Source organism: Cricetulus griseus (genome assembly GCF_003668045.3).
Source record: "Cricetulus griseus strain 17A/GY chromosome 1 unlocalized genomic scaffold, alternate assembly CriGri-PICRH-1.0 chr1_0, whole genome shotgun sequence".
Classification (NCBI taxonomy): domain Eukaryota; kingdom Metazoa; phylum Chordata; class Mammalia; order Rodentia; family Cricetidae; genus Cricetulus; species Cricetulus griseus.
Window position 1 is genome coordinate 233,018,802 of NW_023276806.1, and position 14,105 is coordinate 233,032,906.

The 14,105-nt window shown below is 49.3% G+C and overlaps 3 protein-coding genes across 8 annotated transcripts in view; 2 read left to right on the plus strand and 1 right to left on the minus strand.

The window, feature by feature from the left end:
* Window positions 1-3,897, plus strand: part of Uhrf1bp1 (UHRF1 binding protein 1) — a 39,508-nt gene extending 35,611 nt beyond the window's left edge. For both annotated transcript variants that reach the window (XM_027389018.2, XM_027389019.2), the window contains one exon: window positions 38-3,897. In XM_027389018.2, the coding sequence (XP_027244819.1) occupies window positions 38-163 (126 nt within the window). In that variant the 3' untranslated portion in view covers window positions 164-3,897. The remainder of the gene's footprint in view (window positions 1-37) is intronic.
* Window positions 3,898-4,627: 730 nt separating this feature from the next.
* Window positions 4,628-11,500, minus strand: Taf11 (TATA-box binding protein associated factor 11). Of its 5 annotated transcripts, none has more exons than XM_027389021.2 (6): window positions 10,618-11,499; window positions 8,297-8,445; window positions 6,313-6,400; window positions 5,712-5,808; window positions 5,383-5,463; window positions 4,628-5,013 (listed from the first exon to the last, which is right to left on the minus strand). In XM_027389021.2, the coding sequence occupies exons 1-6, from the start codon at window positions 10,780-10,782 to the stop codon at window positions 4,814-4,816; spliced, it is 780 nt and encodes a 259-aa protein (XP_027244822.1). In that variant the 5' UTR covers window positions 10,783-11,499; the 3' UTR covers window positions 4,628-4,813. The 5 variants fall into 5 exon arrangements, with proteins under 5 accessions (XP_027244822.1, XP_027244824.1, XP_027244823.1 ...); XM_027389022.2 differs by having other exon boundaries at window positions 4,873-5,144; XM_027389023.2 differs by lacking the exon at window positions 5,383-5,463 and having other exon boundaries at window positions 10,618-11,495.
* Window positions 11,501-11,641: 141 nt separating this feature from the next.
* The window catches only part of Anks1a (ankyrin repeat and sterile alpha motif domain containing 1A), a 151,691-nt gene continuing 149,227 nt past the window's right edge, over window positions 11,642-14,105 (plus strand). Inside the window, 2 exon segments of the mRNA XM_035451787.1 lie at window positions 11,642-11,900; window positions 11,902-11,957. Coding sequence (XP_035307678.1) covers window positions 11,769-11,900; window positions 11,902-11,957 — 188 coding nt within the window. The 5' untranslated portion in view covers window positions 11,642-11,768.

Sequence of the window (14,105 nt, forward strand, 5' to 3'; positions counted from 1 at the left end):
TTGGTGGTTCCTTAATGGTGAAATACTTACCCCTCAGGAGGAAGAATTGCCTACCCTCCAGCAGGAACTTATGGACACCAAACAAGCACTGACCATTGCCAACCAGGACAAAGAAAAACTTCTCCAGGAGATTAGGAAATACAACCCTCTCTTTGAGCTCTGACAGCAGCTCAGCCATCTGTGCCAATGAGAGAGGATGTCACCAGCAAAGCACCGCCTAGGACAGAGGTGCCGAGGAGCCAGCAGGGCTGTGTGCTTCCTGCTGCTTGTTAGCCTGGGTGGAGGACACAGGAGAGCATGGCTGCATCCGGGAACTGGGGTAGCTATGCACCCGGCCCTACACCCTGTCTTGCCATTATGTAGCCTTGTAGCCCTCTGCACACCAGAGGGGTCTTCTCGACACTGTAGAGCATTGCACCTTATGGTCTCATGCAGTGGTTTGCTTCCTCACGACCTGTGTGAACAAGTGTCCACCTGAGTAACGTGCACAGCCACCAAAGAGCCCATATCCCAGCGCTTCCTATGGCATACCTGAAGAGTCCTTGGCCTGAGTTTTGCAGTAGATGAAGAAACAGCCCAATCTCAGAGGTTGGGCAGAGGAAGAGGAGCTGAGCTCAGACCATCTTGGCTGACAGCCATGGGTCCAGCTGCTTTTCTGTTGAATTTCATTGTGATGCTTTGACTGTCACTCTGCCAGATCGTTCTTCCCTGCATAACATTTGGTTTGAGATGTCATTTAAATGAAGAAAAAGTGCTCAGCTGAGGGCATGGTGAGGCAGGCGAAGAGCTCTGTCTGTACAGCTGTGCCTGACAGGAGTCCCCGGTCACCTGCTTCCACAGCGCCGTAGCTTTCTGCCTTTGCTAACCTCAGCACTTGGGAGTTTGGGAACTAAACACATGCTCTAAACTTAGTCGTAAACACCTCAGTGTGCTGCCTCACTCCCTCTGTTACTATGGCTTTTTAAAATCATGTGATTTCAACTTTATCTAGGTTTCCTCCTGGTACTGTGAAAGAGCTCCCTTCCCTTCTGATGTCAGAACTTTGTTCTGTGCCGTGCTCCAAGTAGTGCTGACCTAACAGAAGCATCACTGAGTCACTAACTACATGGTGAGATAGATGGTCGGTGTGAGCCGGTGATGCTTGTAGAAGGGGCCGGGGAGAGAGAAAACCCTATGTGTTTCGAGGGTAAAAGACATTTATGAAAGAACGAAGTTGCATCTGTTGAGACTTGCAGGACTTAGTCACGTTCTTCACCACGGCAGATTTCTACACAGTTGTCAGAGGGTTGTGGTTTGTTACACTGAGGAGACACTGGGAACATCTTCTGGAGACACTGTTAGCAAGTGAAGTTCCCTTGTTTCAGATTTCTGTAAATGACCTAGAACTTTAAATGCAGTTAAATGTTGCTGCTTATAGGCAGTGAAAGGCAGACCAGAGAGAGAAAAAACATAGCCATAGAGAAGCCACAGTGTTGTGAATGCGAAACACGACAGGGGAAGCTCAGCACAGGGAAGGACTGGGGTATGGCTCAGTGGTAGCATTGGCGAGGCCTCTCTGAGGGCCAGGGCTCACCCCAGCATGATAAACACAACAGAAATAAAGGTTATGAGCATCTGAACTACTGCTACTACTAAAATACTCAGGAAAGGGTCCAGACGTATGTTGAGGGAGGAGGGACCATTGTGATGCTGCGCCTGACCCTGCTCCCCGTGTCGTTAGGAAGGCACGGCTGGCAAGAGCAGCGTCATCCAACCCCTGGGCATTTCTGTTGGCTTTATCTAGGACATAGAGAAGGGAACACAGGTTCAGAGGACAGGGAGGGTGATTGGGGACGTGCAGTGGAAATGGAGACGGTTCTGCAGAGATGCAAGGTGACCACACACTCGGTCAAGAGTCGGGGGAGCCCAGCTTTGAAACATTAGTTCTAGGGCCCTGTCATTGCCTCAGGGAAAAGAAAGCACTTTTTGTAACGTCAGAAACTTGCAGAACTTGTGTGAGAAGCAGCATCTGAAGGGGGAAAGCCAGTAACTAGAAAACAGAGTCATTCAACATGAGGAACACTTGAATTGGCTTCAGATCACATCCCCTCCTTTGTGCCATCTCATCCCTCTGGCACCCCTGCATGAGAAGATACATAGTAACACTTGGTGTGCATTTCCCTCAAGCTTGCAGTAGAAACATGTTTGTCAGGGATAATGCCTTACTGGTCAGAGTGTTAGATTTCTGAGCTGAGGGGGTCTGGGGTTCTCGTCTGTGCGCAAATGGAGACAGAGTTTTGGCTAATGTGGTGACTTTGGCTTTTACGTCTGGAAGTCATCCCTTAGGAAACATGGTAAAATTATTATTCCATGGGATTTTCAATGATGACTTCTCTTATAATTCAATCCCCTTCTCACTGGGGGATGAGCATTTCATAATGAAACAGGAATTGGCAGTGGGAATATCTTGGACAAGGGTAAAAGAAAACAGAATGAAGCGTGGGGCAGAGTTTTGCTGTGAAGCTGCAGTTTGTAAAATGAACTAATACCTCAAGAAAACTTCTGGAGGGACAGCAACACTGTCCTCAGAGACTTCAGCCACTGCACACCATCATCAGCTGTAAAGCTCTTAATCAACTGCGTCATCTGTGATTGTCTGCATTTCCTGTTTCCATGCATGTACTGGGAGTGTGCATTCGTGTGTGTAGCTGTGTCCTCTAATTGGGCTGCAGCAATGGCTGTCAATGTCTACTTCACTGGAGTGATAACTGAGTCTGATGAAAATCCAACATGGGCTGTCTTCTCCTAAGAGCTGTTTTTACTGTGCCATGGGCTGTAATCATCTTTCTGTGCTCTGAAGGAATGGTACTTACGGAATGAACTAGAAAGAGATGATACCACATCTTACAGACTCTGTAACTCAAATGTCCGCTGTTAATTCATGTTATTTTCCCTTAGGGGCTCGAGATTGAGCCCTACAAAGGAGGCAGTGAATGTTCTCCTGGGTAGGAACTCTCTGTTCCAAACTCAAGTCTTTCTGCCTAAACTTCTAACATCAGTGACACCAGGCCACAACATTGAAAACAGCGATTTACTACCCAAGCTAGTAGATTAACACCTGGGTGAGAGCTGTGGCAGCATGACTTAGGTGACTAAGTCTTGGAGACTCAGAGATCACTCAATCCTTTGGGAGCCCTAGGCCTTGCCCAGGTGCCCCATATCCCCAGGGTAGGTATGGAGAGTGGCTGTCAGTGGTGAGGCATTTTGCTCCATGGCACAAGCAAGCACTCTAACTTAACAGTGAGGTCTGAGTGGCCAGACTTGGGATTTGAGCTTCCTGTCCTGCTATTATGTTCTTGCCTTAACTGGTACCTTTTTAATCAAAATAGAAGTAGTTCTTAATGTGTTAAGAATTTCCTATTAGAGTTGAAAATTTTCTTTTGTCAGTTCACTAGTTTTTGGTCAAAATTTAGCCTGAGTCTCCCAGCATCTTTGTGGAGTGCTCCCCTGGTGTCTTCTGCTTTGGCTAAGCCAATGAGTTTTAATGTAAGCTACTAAAAGTCAGATCTGTCCAATTACGTGAGTCTGAGCTGTTTCCCTAACTCAGGGTGCTAAAAACAAGACTTGCTCAGGAAAGCTTCAGAAGAGAGCAGCTTCCAAGCCGCCTTCCTGTGACACTCAACAGTGGATGGGAAACAGGCCAGTGGATCGATTGCCAATTATATCAGGTAGCCTTACTGCTAATCACTGTCAATAAAGTCACTTCATTCTCCGAGGAGAGCAGTGAGAATGTATACAAGGAACTGGAATCCTAGTCAGTATTGGGAAATTTTAATGTTGCAATATCTAATCAAACCCTGAGTATACTGGTTCTGTGAACCACCTGAAAAGCAAATTAAAAAAAAAAATTAAACAGCATTGGTCCTTGTGTATCTGTCTGTAGGAGTTGAAGGAGATGAGCTTTTACATGTGTTTGTTTTATTTAGATAGGTTATTTTTACTATGTACGTAATAAGACCTCAAACTCATGACTCCTGGCCAAATGTGGGATTTACATGCCTGTAAACAGTGCTGGATACTGGAATATACCTAAGTTATTTTCATGCTTGCCTATTATGCATGGAGACCCTCAGGGTCTGATTTCCAGCAGATTTTTTTCATGAAAAGGGCAAGACTAGCTAGGTGGTCGTGATGTACACCTTTAACCCCAGCACATGGGAGGCAGAGGCAGGCAGAATTCTGAGTTTGAGACCAGCCTGGTCTCTAAATCAAGTTCCAGGTCAGGCTCCAAAGCTACACAGAGAAACCCTGTCTTGAAAAACCAAACCATAAAAAAAAAAAAAAAAACCCCCCCCCCCCAAAAAAAAAAACAACAGCAAAAAAAGAAAAAGGAAAGACTAGTGCCAGGCTCTAATGGTGGTGTTCTATGACTTTGAGGTCACCCTACTCTCTACATAGTTCCAGGACAGCCAGAGCTACATAGTGACAATCTGTTTTTGGAGGGGAAAAAAAAAAAAAAAAAAAAAGTGGTGTTGGTGTATGCCTTTAATCTCAGCACTCAGGAGATAGAGGCAGATGGATCTCTTGTGAGTTCAAGGCCAGCCTGTTCTACATGGTGAAACCCTGATTCCAAAAACCAAAACGAAAACACCAAGACTAGTTAATTTTATTTAGACACTAGAAGAATGAATTTTGCCTGCAACAAAATAAAATAAACTTTTCCACCCGAGTTGGAAAGAGTTTAATAACTCACACAATTCACAGGAGAATCTGAAATGTTAAACAGCATTAAGTATTTCACCCTTGTGACTGCATGGCAGACGATCCCAAGTTCTTAAGTTTTTGAAAACCAGAGGCAAGAAACAACTTTAGGCTTCAAAGTGAAGCCACCTGAGTTGTCTTTGTTTTTCTTCCTGGCATGCCTTGTAGGTGTGACAGATATTAAAGTCATCGTCATGGGTCCTTGGAGCCCCGATAACAAAGCACCGGTGCAGAAGCCCAACTGTGAGAGGTCTGGGCCATTCCGGGTCAGATCTAGAAGAAGACGATTTTCTTGTGCTTAGAGCTGGGGATTTGCCCCTTGGACTTCAACCTCCGCACCGCCTCCCGCATGTGTTTGGGCTGCAGTGGTGGCGTCTCTCCCCACTTCTCACACACATCCAGGGCTGGCGTGGGGACAGGAGACAGCATCGTCAGCATACGATTTACTAACCACAACCCAAGTTATAAGCCTGGCTTTGGTGAAACTTGCCAGTGAAACAAACAGACATGTTTTTCCTTAAGAGACTGTTTTAAGGTCTATCACACTAGCTTCAGTTATTCCCACAGGGACTGTCACAGCTTAAGGAGAGAAAATGGCATCACAAGCTAGAGATGAGCAACGAGAAGCAGCCGGCTTTCTACCTGATGGAGGGAAAGCTCCCAGGGGGGGTACTGCTAGCAGGGCATGGCTTGTCTTCTTATACTCAACAGCAGAAGCAAAGTCTGCTGAGGAAAAACAACTTTTGTCACCCTGGGCTAAGGCGAGGGATTTCCTGGACATCTCGTCCCCCTACCCCCACACATTGGTAAAAATTACAAGAACAGCCAATCTCTCAAGACAAAGCTCCCTACAGGACCAACTTCTAGTGTGGCTGGAAACTCCCAAAGACTCTTAAATGCCTTGGTGTACATACTCTTGAAAATAAGATCTTCATGAGAGCAATGTATGTTGTGTAAGCAACGATACTCACCTTCTTCTACTACCTCCCCCACAAAAACTTTAGAAATACCGGACATGGCAATCACAACATTTTGGGACACAGAAGTACCAGTGATGGACTGGATCAGCTTGGAAGGAAGACAGAAAGACTGTGTTAAGATAGGCAGCAACTGGCTTTGGAATGTATTGTAAGTGCATGCCACACTGAAGGCTGTATGCTGAGACAAGACTATTAAAATAGAGACCTGGGACAGTCTCAGTTCTGAGTGCTTGCTGCTCATTCAGAGGACTAGAGTTCAGTTCCCAGCATCCAATATTGGGTGGCTCACAACCACCTGTAACTCCAGTCAAGGGGAGCTGATGCCCTTTTCTGGCTTTCATGGGCACCCACTCGTATGGTACATACAGATAATAAAAAACAAAAAAAGTAAAACAAAAAACCCCCAAGGATTAATGTGTGCCATGACTTGCTACACCTGGCATACAAGGCTGGAGTTGGCCAGATGATGACAGATGATGTTATCTTCCGCTATAATTAACATGAGCTCACTTGAGATGCTGAAGACACAGCTGTGGAGTCCAGCATCTTCTAACATGATGGGGAGGAACACACTGGGACAGTCCATCCTTACCCTTTTAATGGCTGCCTTAGGGAAAGCTGATCGGCGATACATTTCATAACGGTTCAGCTGCTCCTCAGAAAAAGAAGAGACCAGGATTCTAGACAAAGATTCAGGTAATTAAGTTTGTTAATGACATTGAATACTAAAGCAATAAATCAACAAAAACAAGCTCCAGACAAAAAACATGTTTCAAGGACTAGGTGGCTGTAGGCTTGGTGCTCTTGAGGAATAGCAACAAAACATTTCCACTCTAAGGAACTTGGGGAAGAGAAAAAGGAAACATAAAACTTGCTTTCCTTAAAGACAGAAGCAGCTGGGTGTGGAGGTGCACGCCTGCTGAGGAGTGGAAGGCCATGCTCAGGGAGCGAGGACACATGCTGTGATCTGTGCTCACTGTCTCACACCGACGGTAAACATTTAGTTCACAAGTTTCTGTTCACATCACGGTTCTTCAACATTAAGTTTAGAGGGAAACATCAAAACATATATATTCTTTAGAAAAACTCTGAGACGTGATATACCTCAGTCTAGCTTCAAACTCAGTGTCATCAAGGATAAACTTCTGATCTACCTTGCTCCACCTTCCAGAGGGTGGGATTACAGATACACAACCACACCTGGCTTCACTTAGTGCTGCGTTAGCACAGGGCTTCCTGCATGCTCTGCAGGCAGTCTTTGACAGCCTCAGCCCCAGCATTTTAAACTACTGAGTCTATCTGCTATGCACGTGTAGGGTGTGTAGTTGTGGGGGACACATGAAAGAACTGAGGTAAGCAGGTTTCTCCTTCCATCATGGAGGTCATGGGTATCGAACTCATGTTGTCCGGCTTGATGGCCATCAAATGCTGGGCTGTATCTGTTTAAAACTTATCTGTGTGAATATGTTTGCTTGTGTGTGTCTGTGTACATGTGTGTGCAGGTGCATACAGACACCAGAAGGGAATGCCAGGTCCTCACTGGTCCTGTCAGACAGACGGATGGCTCTTAACTTCTGAGCAGTCTCTCCAGCCCCCTGTGTTCTTACAGTTCACTCTTTTAAATAAATAAAAAGATGGCCAAACCAGGTTTAGAAGATGAACTAAAACAGGAAATTCATAGAAATACCAATGGCTAATCAAGATGGAGGGAAAAAAATGAACCTTAAGTATTAATCAAGGAACTTGAAATGATCAACTAAAACAAAATCACAATTTTCATAAATCGGGAGATATGCTGAAAAGCCTTTGAAACATGTTCATATTAGTGTTTATACAGCTGGTTAATCTTAGAAATGGATGAGATGTATAGGTATGTCCAAAGATGTAACAGTGTTGTTAAAAGAAACAATATTTTAAAAACTACCTAGAATAGAATAGGTAAAGGGGTTGATTTGATTCACACATAGATGAGATGTAGCACAACCAGGAAACACTAATGTTTATGAGGATATTACATGCACAGACATACCCAGAAATACATTCTTAGGATAAGATTCAGCAGCTGGATTTTTTTTTTTTTTTGATATTCTGAGTTATCTGCAATGAGCCCATGTTATTGCAACCACAAAATCAAGTTTTTTTGAAGAAAATGATGATTTTGATGTATAATTACTGATGGGGAAACACTGACCAAATTAAGTTATATTTTAAACATTTTGAAACAAATAACATTTACACATTTATTTTGTGTTTATAGGAACATGCCTGTGTTTGGAGGTCACAGGACAGTTTCCAGGAACTGGCTCTGTCCTTCCACCTCCTGGGTTCCCAGGAGCAAACTCGGGTCATTAGGCTTGGAGGCAAGCACCTTTATCCTGCAGCTTGCTGGCCTGCAATTATATCCAGGCATAGTGAGTGGCTCATGCCTGTAATCTCAGCACTAAGGAGGCCGAGGCGGAGGACCAGGAGGTGAAGACTAATGTAAAGCTCATGAGACCCTGCCTCAGAGCACACAAAAAGCAGTAAGAGTGAGTGCAGAGCTGACGGGCTTAGAGATGGAACCCTTGAAGACTCACTGCATCTTTTGGATCTCATCTTCGTCTACCTTCTGCTTCTTCTCTCTCTTCTCTTTGGTGTCCAGTTTCAGCTTTTTGGCTGCAGGAGTAAGTAATGACGAGTCTTCCCTCTCAACTGCTGTTAAATCTGAGACATCCTGACTCTTGAGCTGGGAAGATGGACAGAAACTTATTACATATTTGGCACACTTTTCGGGCTTGGGTGAAGTCAGGCCCCCTCTCTCTTTCCACAGCAGCAAATCTGTTTCTACAGGAGCTGTCTGGTTCTGGGCACCATTAATTAAGAGGCTGCCGTCTGTTTCCTAAAGGAAGAATATAGCTCAACTGAAGAAGAAAAGGAATAATCCAGTTTTCTACATGAGCCATAATCACATAGAGGTCCTCCATCTGTTTACCAAGTAAGGGGAAAACACCAAGGAGCCAAATCGCCACTCCCCCACCCTCACCCTACAGGTGTCAGCAAAGTTATCCATCCAGCAGCATCTGCGTCTTGGGAGCACCACCCTGTGCTGTGTTCTGACCCTTCCTCTACTGGATCATAAGATACTACCTCTCCCATTACTAGACTAGAAACCTTTTTTTAAAATTTGGCTGTCCTCCAGGCTGACCTCCTAGAAATCCACCTACCTCTGCCTCCCAACTGTTGGGATTAAAGGCCTCTGCTGCCACTCCCAGTTTGGAAACTTTTTTTCTTTTGTAATTTAAGACATCTCATTTTGTAGCTTAGACTGGTGGTCCAACACTCCCCAGTCTCCAGATTGTGGAAATTGTCCTGCCTCAACCTCTTTGCTGGGATTGCCACCATACTGAGTTTAAATTGAAACTGAGCGATGGCTCGGAGGTTAAGAAAGAGCATTGGCTGCTCTTGCAGGAGCCAGGTTTGATGACCAGCACTCACATGACACCTCACAGTCATCTGTAACTCGTTTCAGGGGATCTGATGCCTCCTGACTTCCACAGGGACCAGGCACATACATGGCAAACATCCATACACAAAGGCAAAACATCCATACAATAACAATTTTTAAAAGCCCAAATTTAAAATTATTAGGTGCATTCATGCATACTGTGTGTAGACTTGCAAGTGTGGAGTTGGTTCTCTTGTATCTTTATGTAGGTTTCGGGGATTGAATTCCAGTTCCCAGGGTTTCGTGGCAAGCACCTTTACCTGCTGAGCCGTTTTGCCTGCCCTACTATAAAATCTGTTTGAAGATGTTTATTATTTACATTTCTCTCCAAATAAGCACTCAAAAGTTACTCCTAACAGGTGTATGTCATGACAAGCTTATTATGGAATCATAATACATCAAAACTCACTTGTGAGATTTAATGGTTCCTTTAGAAAGAGATTCATATTTAAACTCATTCAGAAATTGGGAGAGGGAGAGTGAAGGCATTATGTATTTGCCAATCCTTTCAACTTCTTTTTAGCTACTGATCTATACACATTTTCTAACCTGTGTGCCTCAAATTTTCAAATTTATTTGCCCTTAACTTTCCTCCTTTCTCCTCTTCCCCCCTCTCGATGTCTGTCTGTCTGTCTCTCTCTCTCTCTCTCTCTCTCTCTCTCTCTCTCTCTCTCTCTCTCTCTCTCTCTCTCTCTCGAGCTGGGATAGAAGCAGGTCTCATTTTGTAGCTCATTAAGCCTTGTAATGTATTTTGTCTACTTCAGCTTAAATTTTTTTCTGAAAAGGTTTTTTTATTTTTTTATTTTTTGGCGGTGGCGGTGGGGGGTTCGAGACAGGGTTTCTCTGTGTAGCTTTGGAGCCTATCCTGGAACTCACTCTGGAGACCAGGCTGGCCTCGAACTCAGAGATCCGCCTGCCTCTGTCTCCCGAGTGCTGGGACTAAAGGCGTGCGCCACCAACGCCCGGTTCTGAAAACAGTTTTGCTGCTCATCTGTGACAGGAGGGTCACAAGCTCAGGGCCAGGCCGTGTTAGGGAGACGCCCCTCATAAAGACAAAAAGCAAAATCCTATAAAGTTTTGCTACATTTTCTTCTTCCTGAAAGTTATTACGTCAGGCATTTTGAGGCAGTTACGGTTAGAAAGCCCATTTCCACCTTAGCTACTGTTCACCCCGTGATCTTTCAAAGCCAGCCCCAGCTCTCAAACTCCGACATTTTTTGCCTGCAGAAAAGGACGCTGAGGGTCGAGGAGGCAACGACGCTTGGCCTTTGGAGAGGCACAGCCGGCGGTTTTAACGAGGCCCCGGGACCCCTGGGGCTTAGCGTGCAAGGCTGGGGCTCGGTGCACCGCCCGTGCCCGTCCTCGCCCCGGCCCCGGCCCCGGCCCGCAGGGCTGCAGCAGGCGCGCGCCCACCTCGCTCTCGGCCGCCGCTCTCCGGCTCGCCTCTGCATCTCCGTCGGTCTCCTCCGGGCCCCCCTCGGGGCCGGCGGCCGCCGGGACTCCAGGAGCAGCCCTCGTCTCCTCCGACTCCGCCGGCTCTCCGCCTCTGTCCGAGGGCGACTCCGCAGGGTTGTCCATCGCGGCGGGAGGGGAGCGAGACGACCGGCCCTACCGTGGAACCCGGGCTGACGGCTTGTCGTCGCGCCTCGATGACGTCACCCACGGCGCCTCGGAGGGGTCCGTTCCAGAAGCGCGCGGCTGGCCCTGGGGAGCCACTTAGGCAGCATTTGTTGTGACGAGAAAGAAACTTAAGAGCGCGCGTCCGCAGCTTCAGGGAAGGAGCGGCTGTGGACGAGCGTACGTTCGTTGGCTGAGAGACTTGTTTCTCTCGTCCTTTATGGAAACGCCCTGCCCGTCAGTCCCTCCTCGACCTGACTCGGGGTGACAAGGCAGTGAGCCCCGGGCTTGCCGGCGTCAAAGCCGCACTGCCGCCCTGGACTGCAGAGCCCGCGGGCCGCCTGGGGTCACACGTGGCCCCTCTTCTGAGCCCGGCGCGGAAGCGGCTGCGGATTCGTCCCCGCTCGCCCGCGTACGGGGCTTCGGCTGCATGCACGCCTGCGCACGGCGCCCTGGGAGGCCAGCGGAGGGGCTACAGCGGAGCCGCCGCCGCTCCGGCCCAACTGCGGTCCTCCCGCCCGGGGGCGCCGTTCCCGCGGCTGCCTCCGGGTCTCCGCGCCTGTTCCCAAGTTCACCTACGAGTCTTGGCGCGCGCGCTACCAAGTTTCCCCTGTGTCCCGCAGCGCGGGAGCCGCACGAGCGCGCATCTCCCACCTGCGCCACGGGCGCGCGCGCTGGGCGGGGACGGCGCCGGGCGCCGTCACCTGCGCGCCGGCGCGGGGCCCCGCCCACTAGGTGGGCAAGGAGGCGGGGCCGGTGACGCGTGACGCCGGATCCCGGAAGTGACGCGCCGCGGGGAGGGGGCGGCGGCGGCGGAGGAGGCGGGGGAGAGGGGGTGGCGTCCCCGGCCGGGTTGAGGGGTGCGTTGCCCGGAGACGGAAAGTTTGGGAGCCGCCGCGGGCTCTGCGTGGCCCCGGGCGGGGGTCGGAGGAGCGGCGGCCCTGGGGATGGGGAAGGAGCAGGAGCTGCTGGAGGCGGCCCGCACCGGGCACCTCCCGGCCGTGGAGAAGCTGCTGTCCGGGAAGCGGCTCTCCTCCGGCTTCGGCGGCGGCGGCGGCTCCGGCTCCGGCGGCGGCGCGCTCCGGGGGCGGCGGCGGCCTCGGCTCCTCCAGCCACCCGCTCTCCAGTCTGCTGAGGTGAGTGTGCGCGCGCGGCGCGGCGCGGAGCGGAGCCCCGACGGCGCGGGCTCCCGCGGGAGGTGGCGGCTCTCGGCTGAGGCGCGCGCGGGCGGCCGGGCTCTGGCTCGCGCGCGCGTCGCGGCTGCGGCTGCGGCTGCGGAGAATGGGGGAGTGCCCCGGTGGCAGCCCGCGCGCGCCGCACGGCACGGCACAGCCCGGCGGCGTCACCCTCGCCCGCCCGCCCGCCCGCCGTGGGTGCCAGCTGTCGCCTCTCACAAAAGCCACTTCAGAGCAGACCGAGTTCGCGGAATCCCTCTCATATCGTGCAGGAACTCCCACGCCGCGCAGAGCCTCGCGGCACCCCCCCCCCCAGCCGGTTCGCCTCATTTCCTTCTCTCAGGAACTTGGAACGCTCCACCGGGCTGTGCGGGACCCGGCTTTTGTTTGTTTTTAAAATTGCTCCTGCATGGATCGCGCACGAGGTGCTCAGGCTTTGAGCCTCTCTGGTGCCTGAAGCTCAAATTTGACGTCAGATTCCTTGTAGTCACTCTCGATGGGCTGGCTGGTCCAAGTGGCATATGCTCACCCCCGCCCCCCCCCCCCCCCGGGACTTAACTCGGTGAGAAATCAGGGTTTGGAAAGGCTTGTTAGGAAACTGAGGTGCGTTCAACTTTCTGAGATCTGTTAGACACTTGAATCCGGGGCTGCAAGGCTTGGGGAGGGGGGGGCACTCTTTGTCGCTCACAAGGGGGATTGGAATGCTTTGTCAGAGTGTATAAAATGTGTTGGTTCAGCAGCGCTTTCGTGGCTGTTTTCTTTTCCTTCCTTGTTCTTTTGAGGTTTTTAAGAAGTGGAAGTTCATTTAGAAGTGGCTTCGTTAGCTTCTGCTCCCTGTTAGTTTATGTACCTTCAGTTTGAGTGAGCTTGGAGAGCTTGGACCGAAGAAACCCAAGGCTCTAACAATCAGTCCGGTATTCAGTACAGAGTAGCAACCTTCATCTTTTCAGGAAGACTTTACAAAGCACTCCAGAAGAACCCTGCCCTTTGGGGAAGCAAAACCCCGTTCTGTTGGCTGCAATTTCCCCTGTCCCTTGAACAATACTGGTTCATAGTAGGCACTCAAGATTTGTTGAATAGATAAAAGCACTCATTGGAAGAATGATCATTTTGTGTGTGTGCCTGATGGAGGCTAGAAGTTGATATTGGGTGTCTTCTTCAATTGCTGTCCATCTTCTTTCTTTAAGTCTGTGTCCCTCACCAAACCTGGAGTTTGCTAATTGCGCTATACTGGCTGGTCAGCAAGTCCCAGGGATTCCCCCTGCCTCTGCCTTCCCAGTACTAGGATCACCCTCACATACAGCCCTGTTGCCTTTCTGCCTTTTTTCTTTCCTTCCTCTAAACATGACTGGTAGGGTCCAAATCCAGGGGCTCCTGTTTGCTGAACAAGGTCTTTATGGCCTGACCCATCCCCTGAGGGGAGCAACCATCTCTAAATAAATCAGTGGTGGTCTTCACTGTTAGTGGTTGGTACTTGAGAGTACAGACTTCTCTTTGGGATAGGTTGGAAGTCAGAACCTCAGGGGAAGGTGTACTTAGGCTGACTTTGATCGCTCTTGTGTAGTGAGAAGGTTCCAGGTAAGCACACTGTGCTCAGAGGCACAGAAAGGAGACTTAACTGGTGCTTGTGGGTTACTCAGGGCACTTCCTGCTTGGGATCCTGAGTGTTGGGCCACTTAAAGGAAAGTAAGAACGGATGGATACACTGTTGCCTCTCATATTGACAACAGTGTTCCTCACACTTAGTTCTTAGTTCTCAGTTCCTGTGTCCGTGCCTGGAGACAGAGTCTCAGTCTATTGCTGTGATCAAACACCAGGACCAAAGGCAGCTTGAGGAAGAAAAAGTTTATTTAATGGCTTACATTTACACGTTGCAGTCCATCACTGAAGGAAGTCAGGGCAGAAACTCACACAGGACAGGAACCTGGAGGCAGGAGCTGATGCAGAGGCCATGGAGGGGTGCTGCTTTCTGGCTTGCTTATCATGACTTGCTTAGCCTGCTTTCTTACAGAACCCAGGGATGGCATCACCCACAGTGGGCGGAACCCTCCCCCATCAACCACTAATTGAGAAAATGCCCCATAGTCAGATCCTATGGGGGCAGTTTCT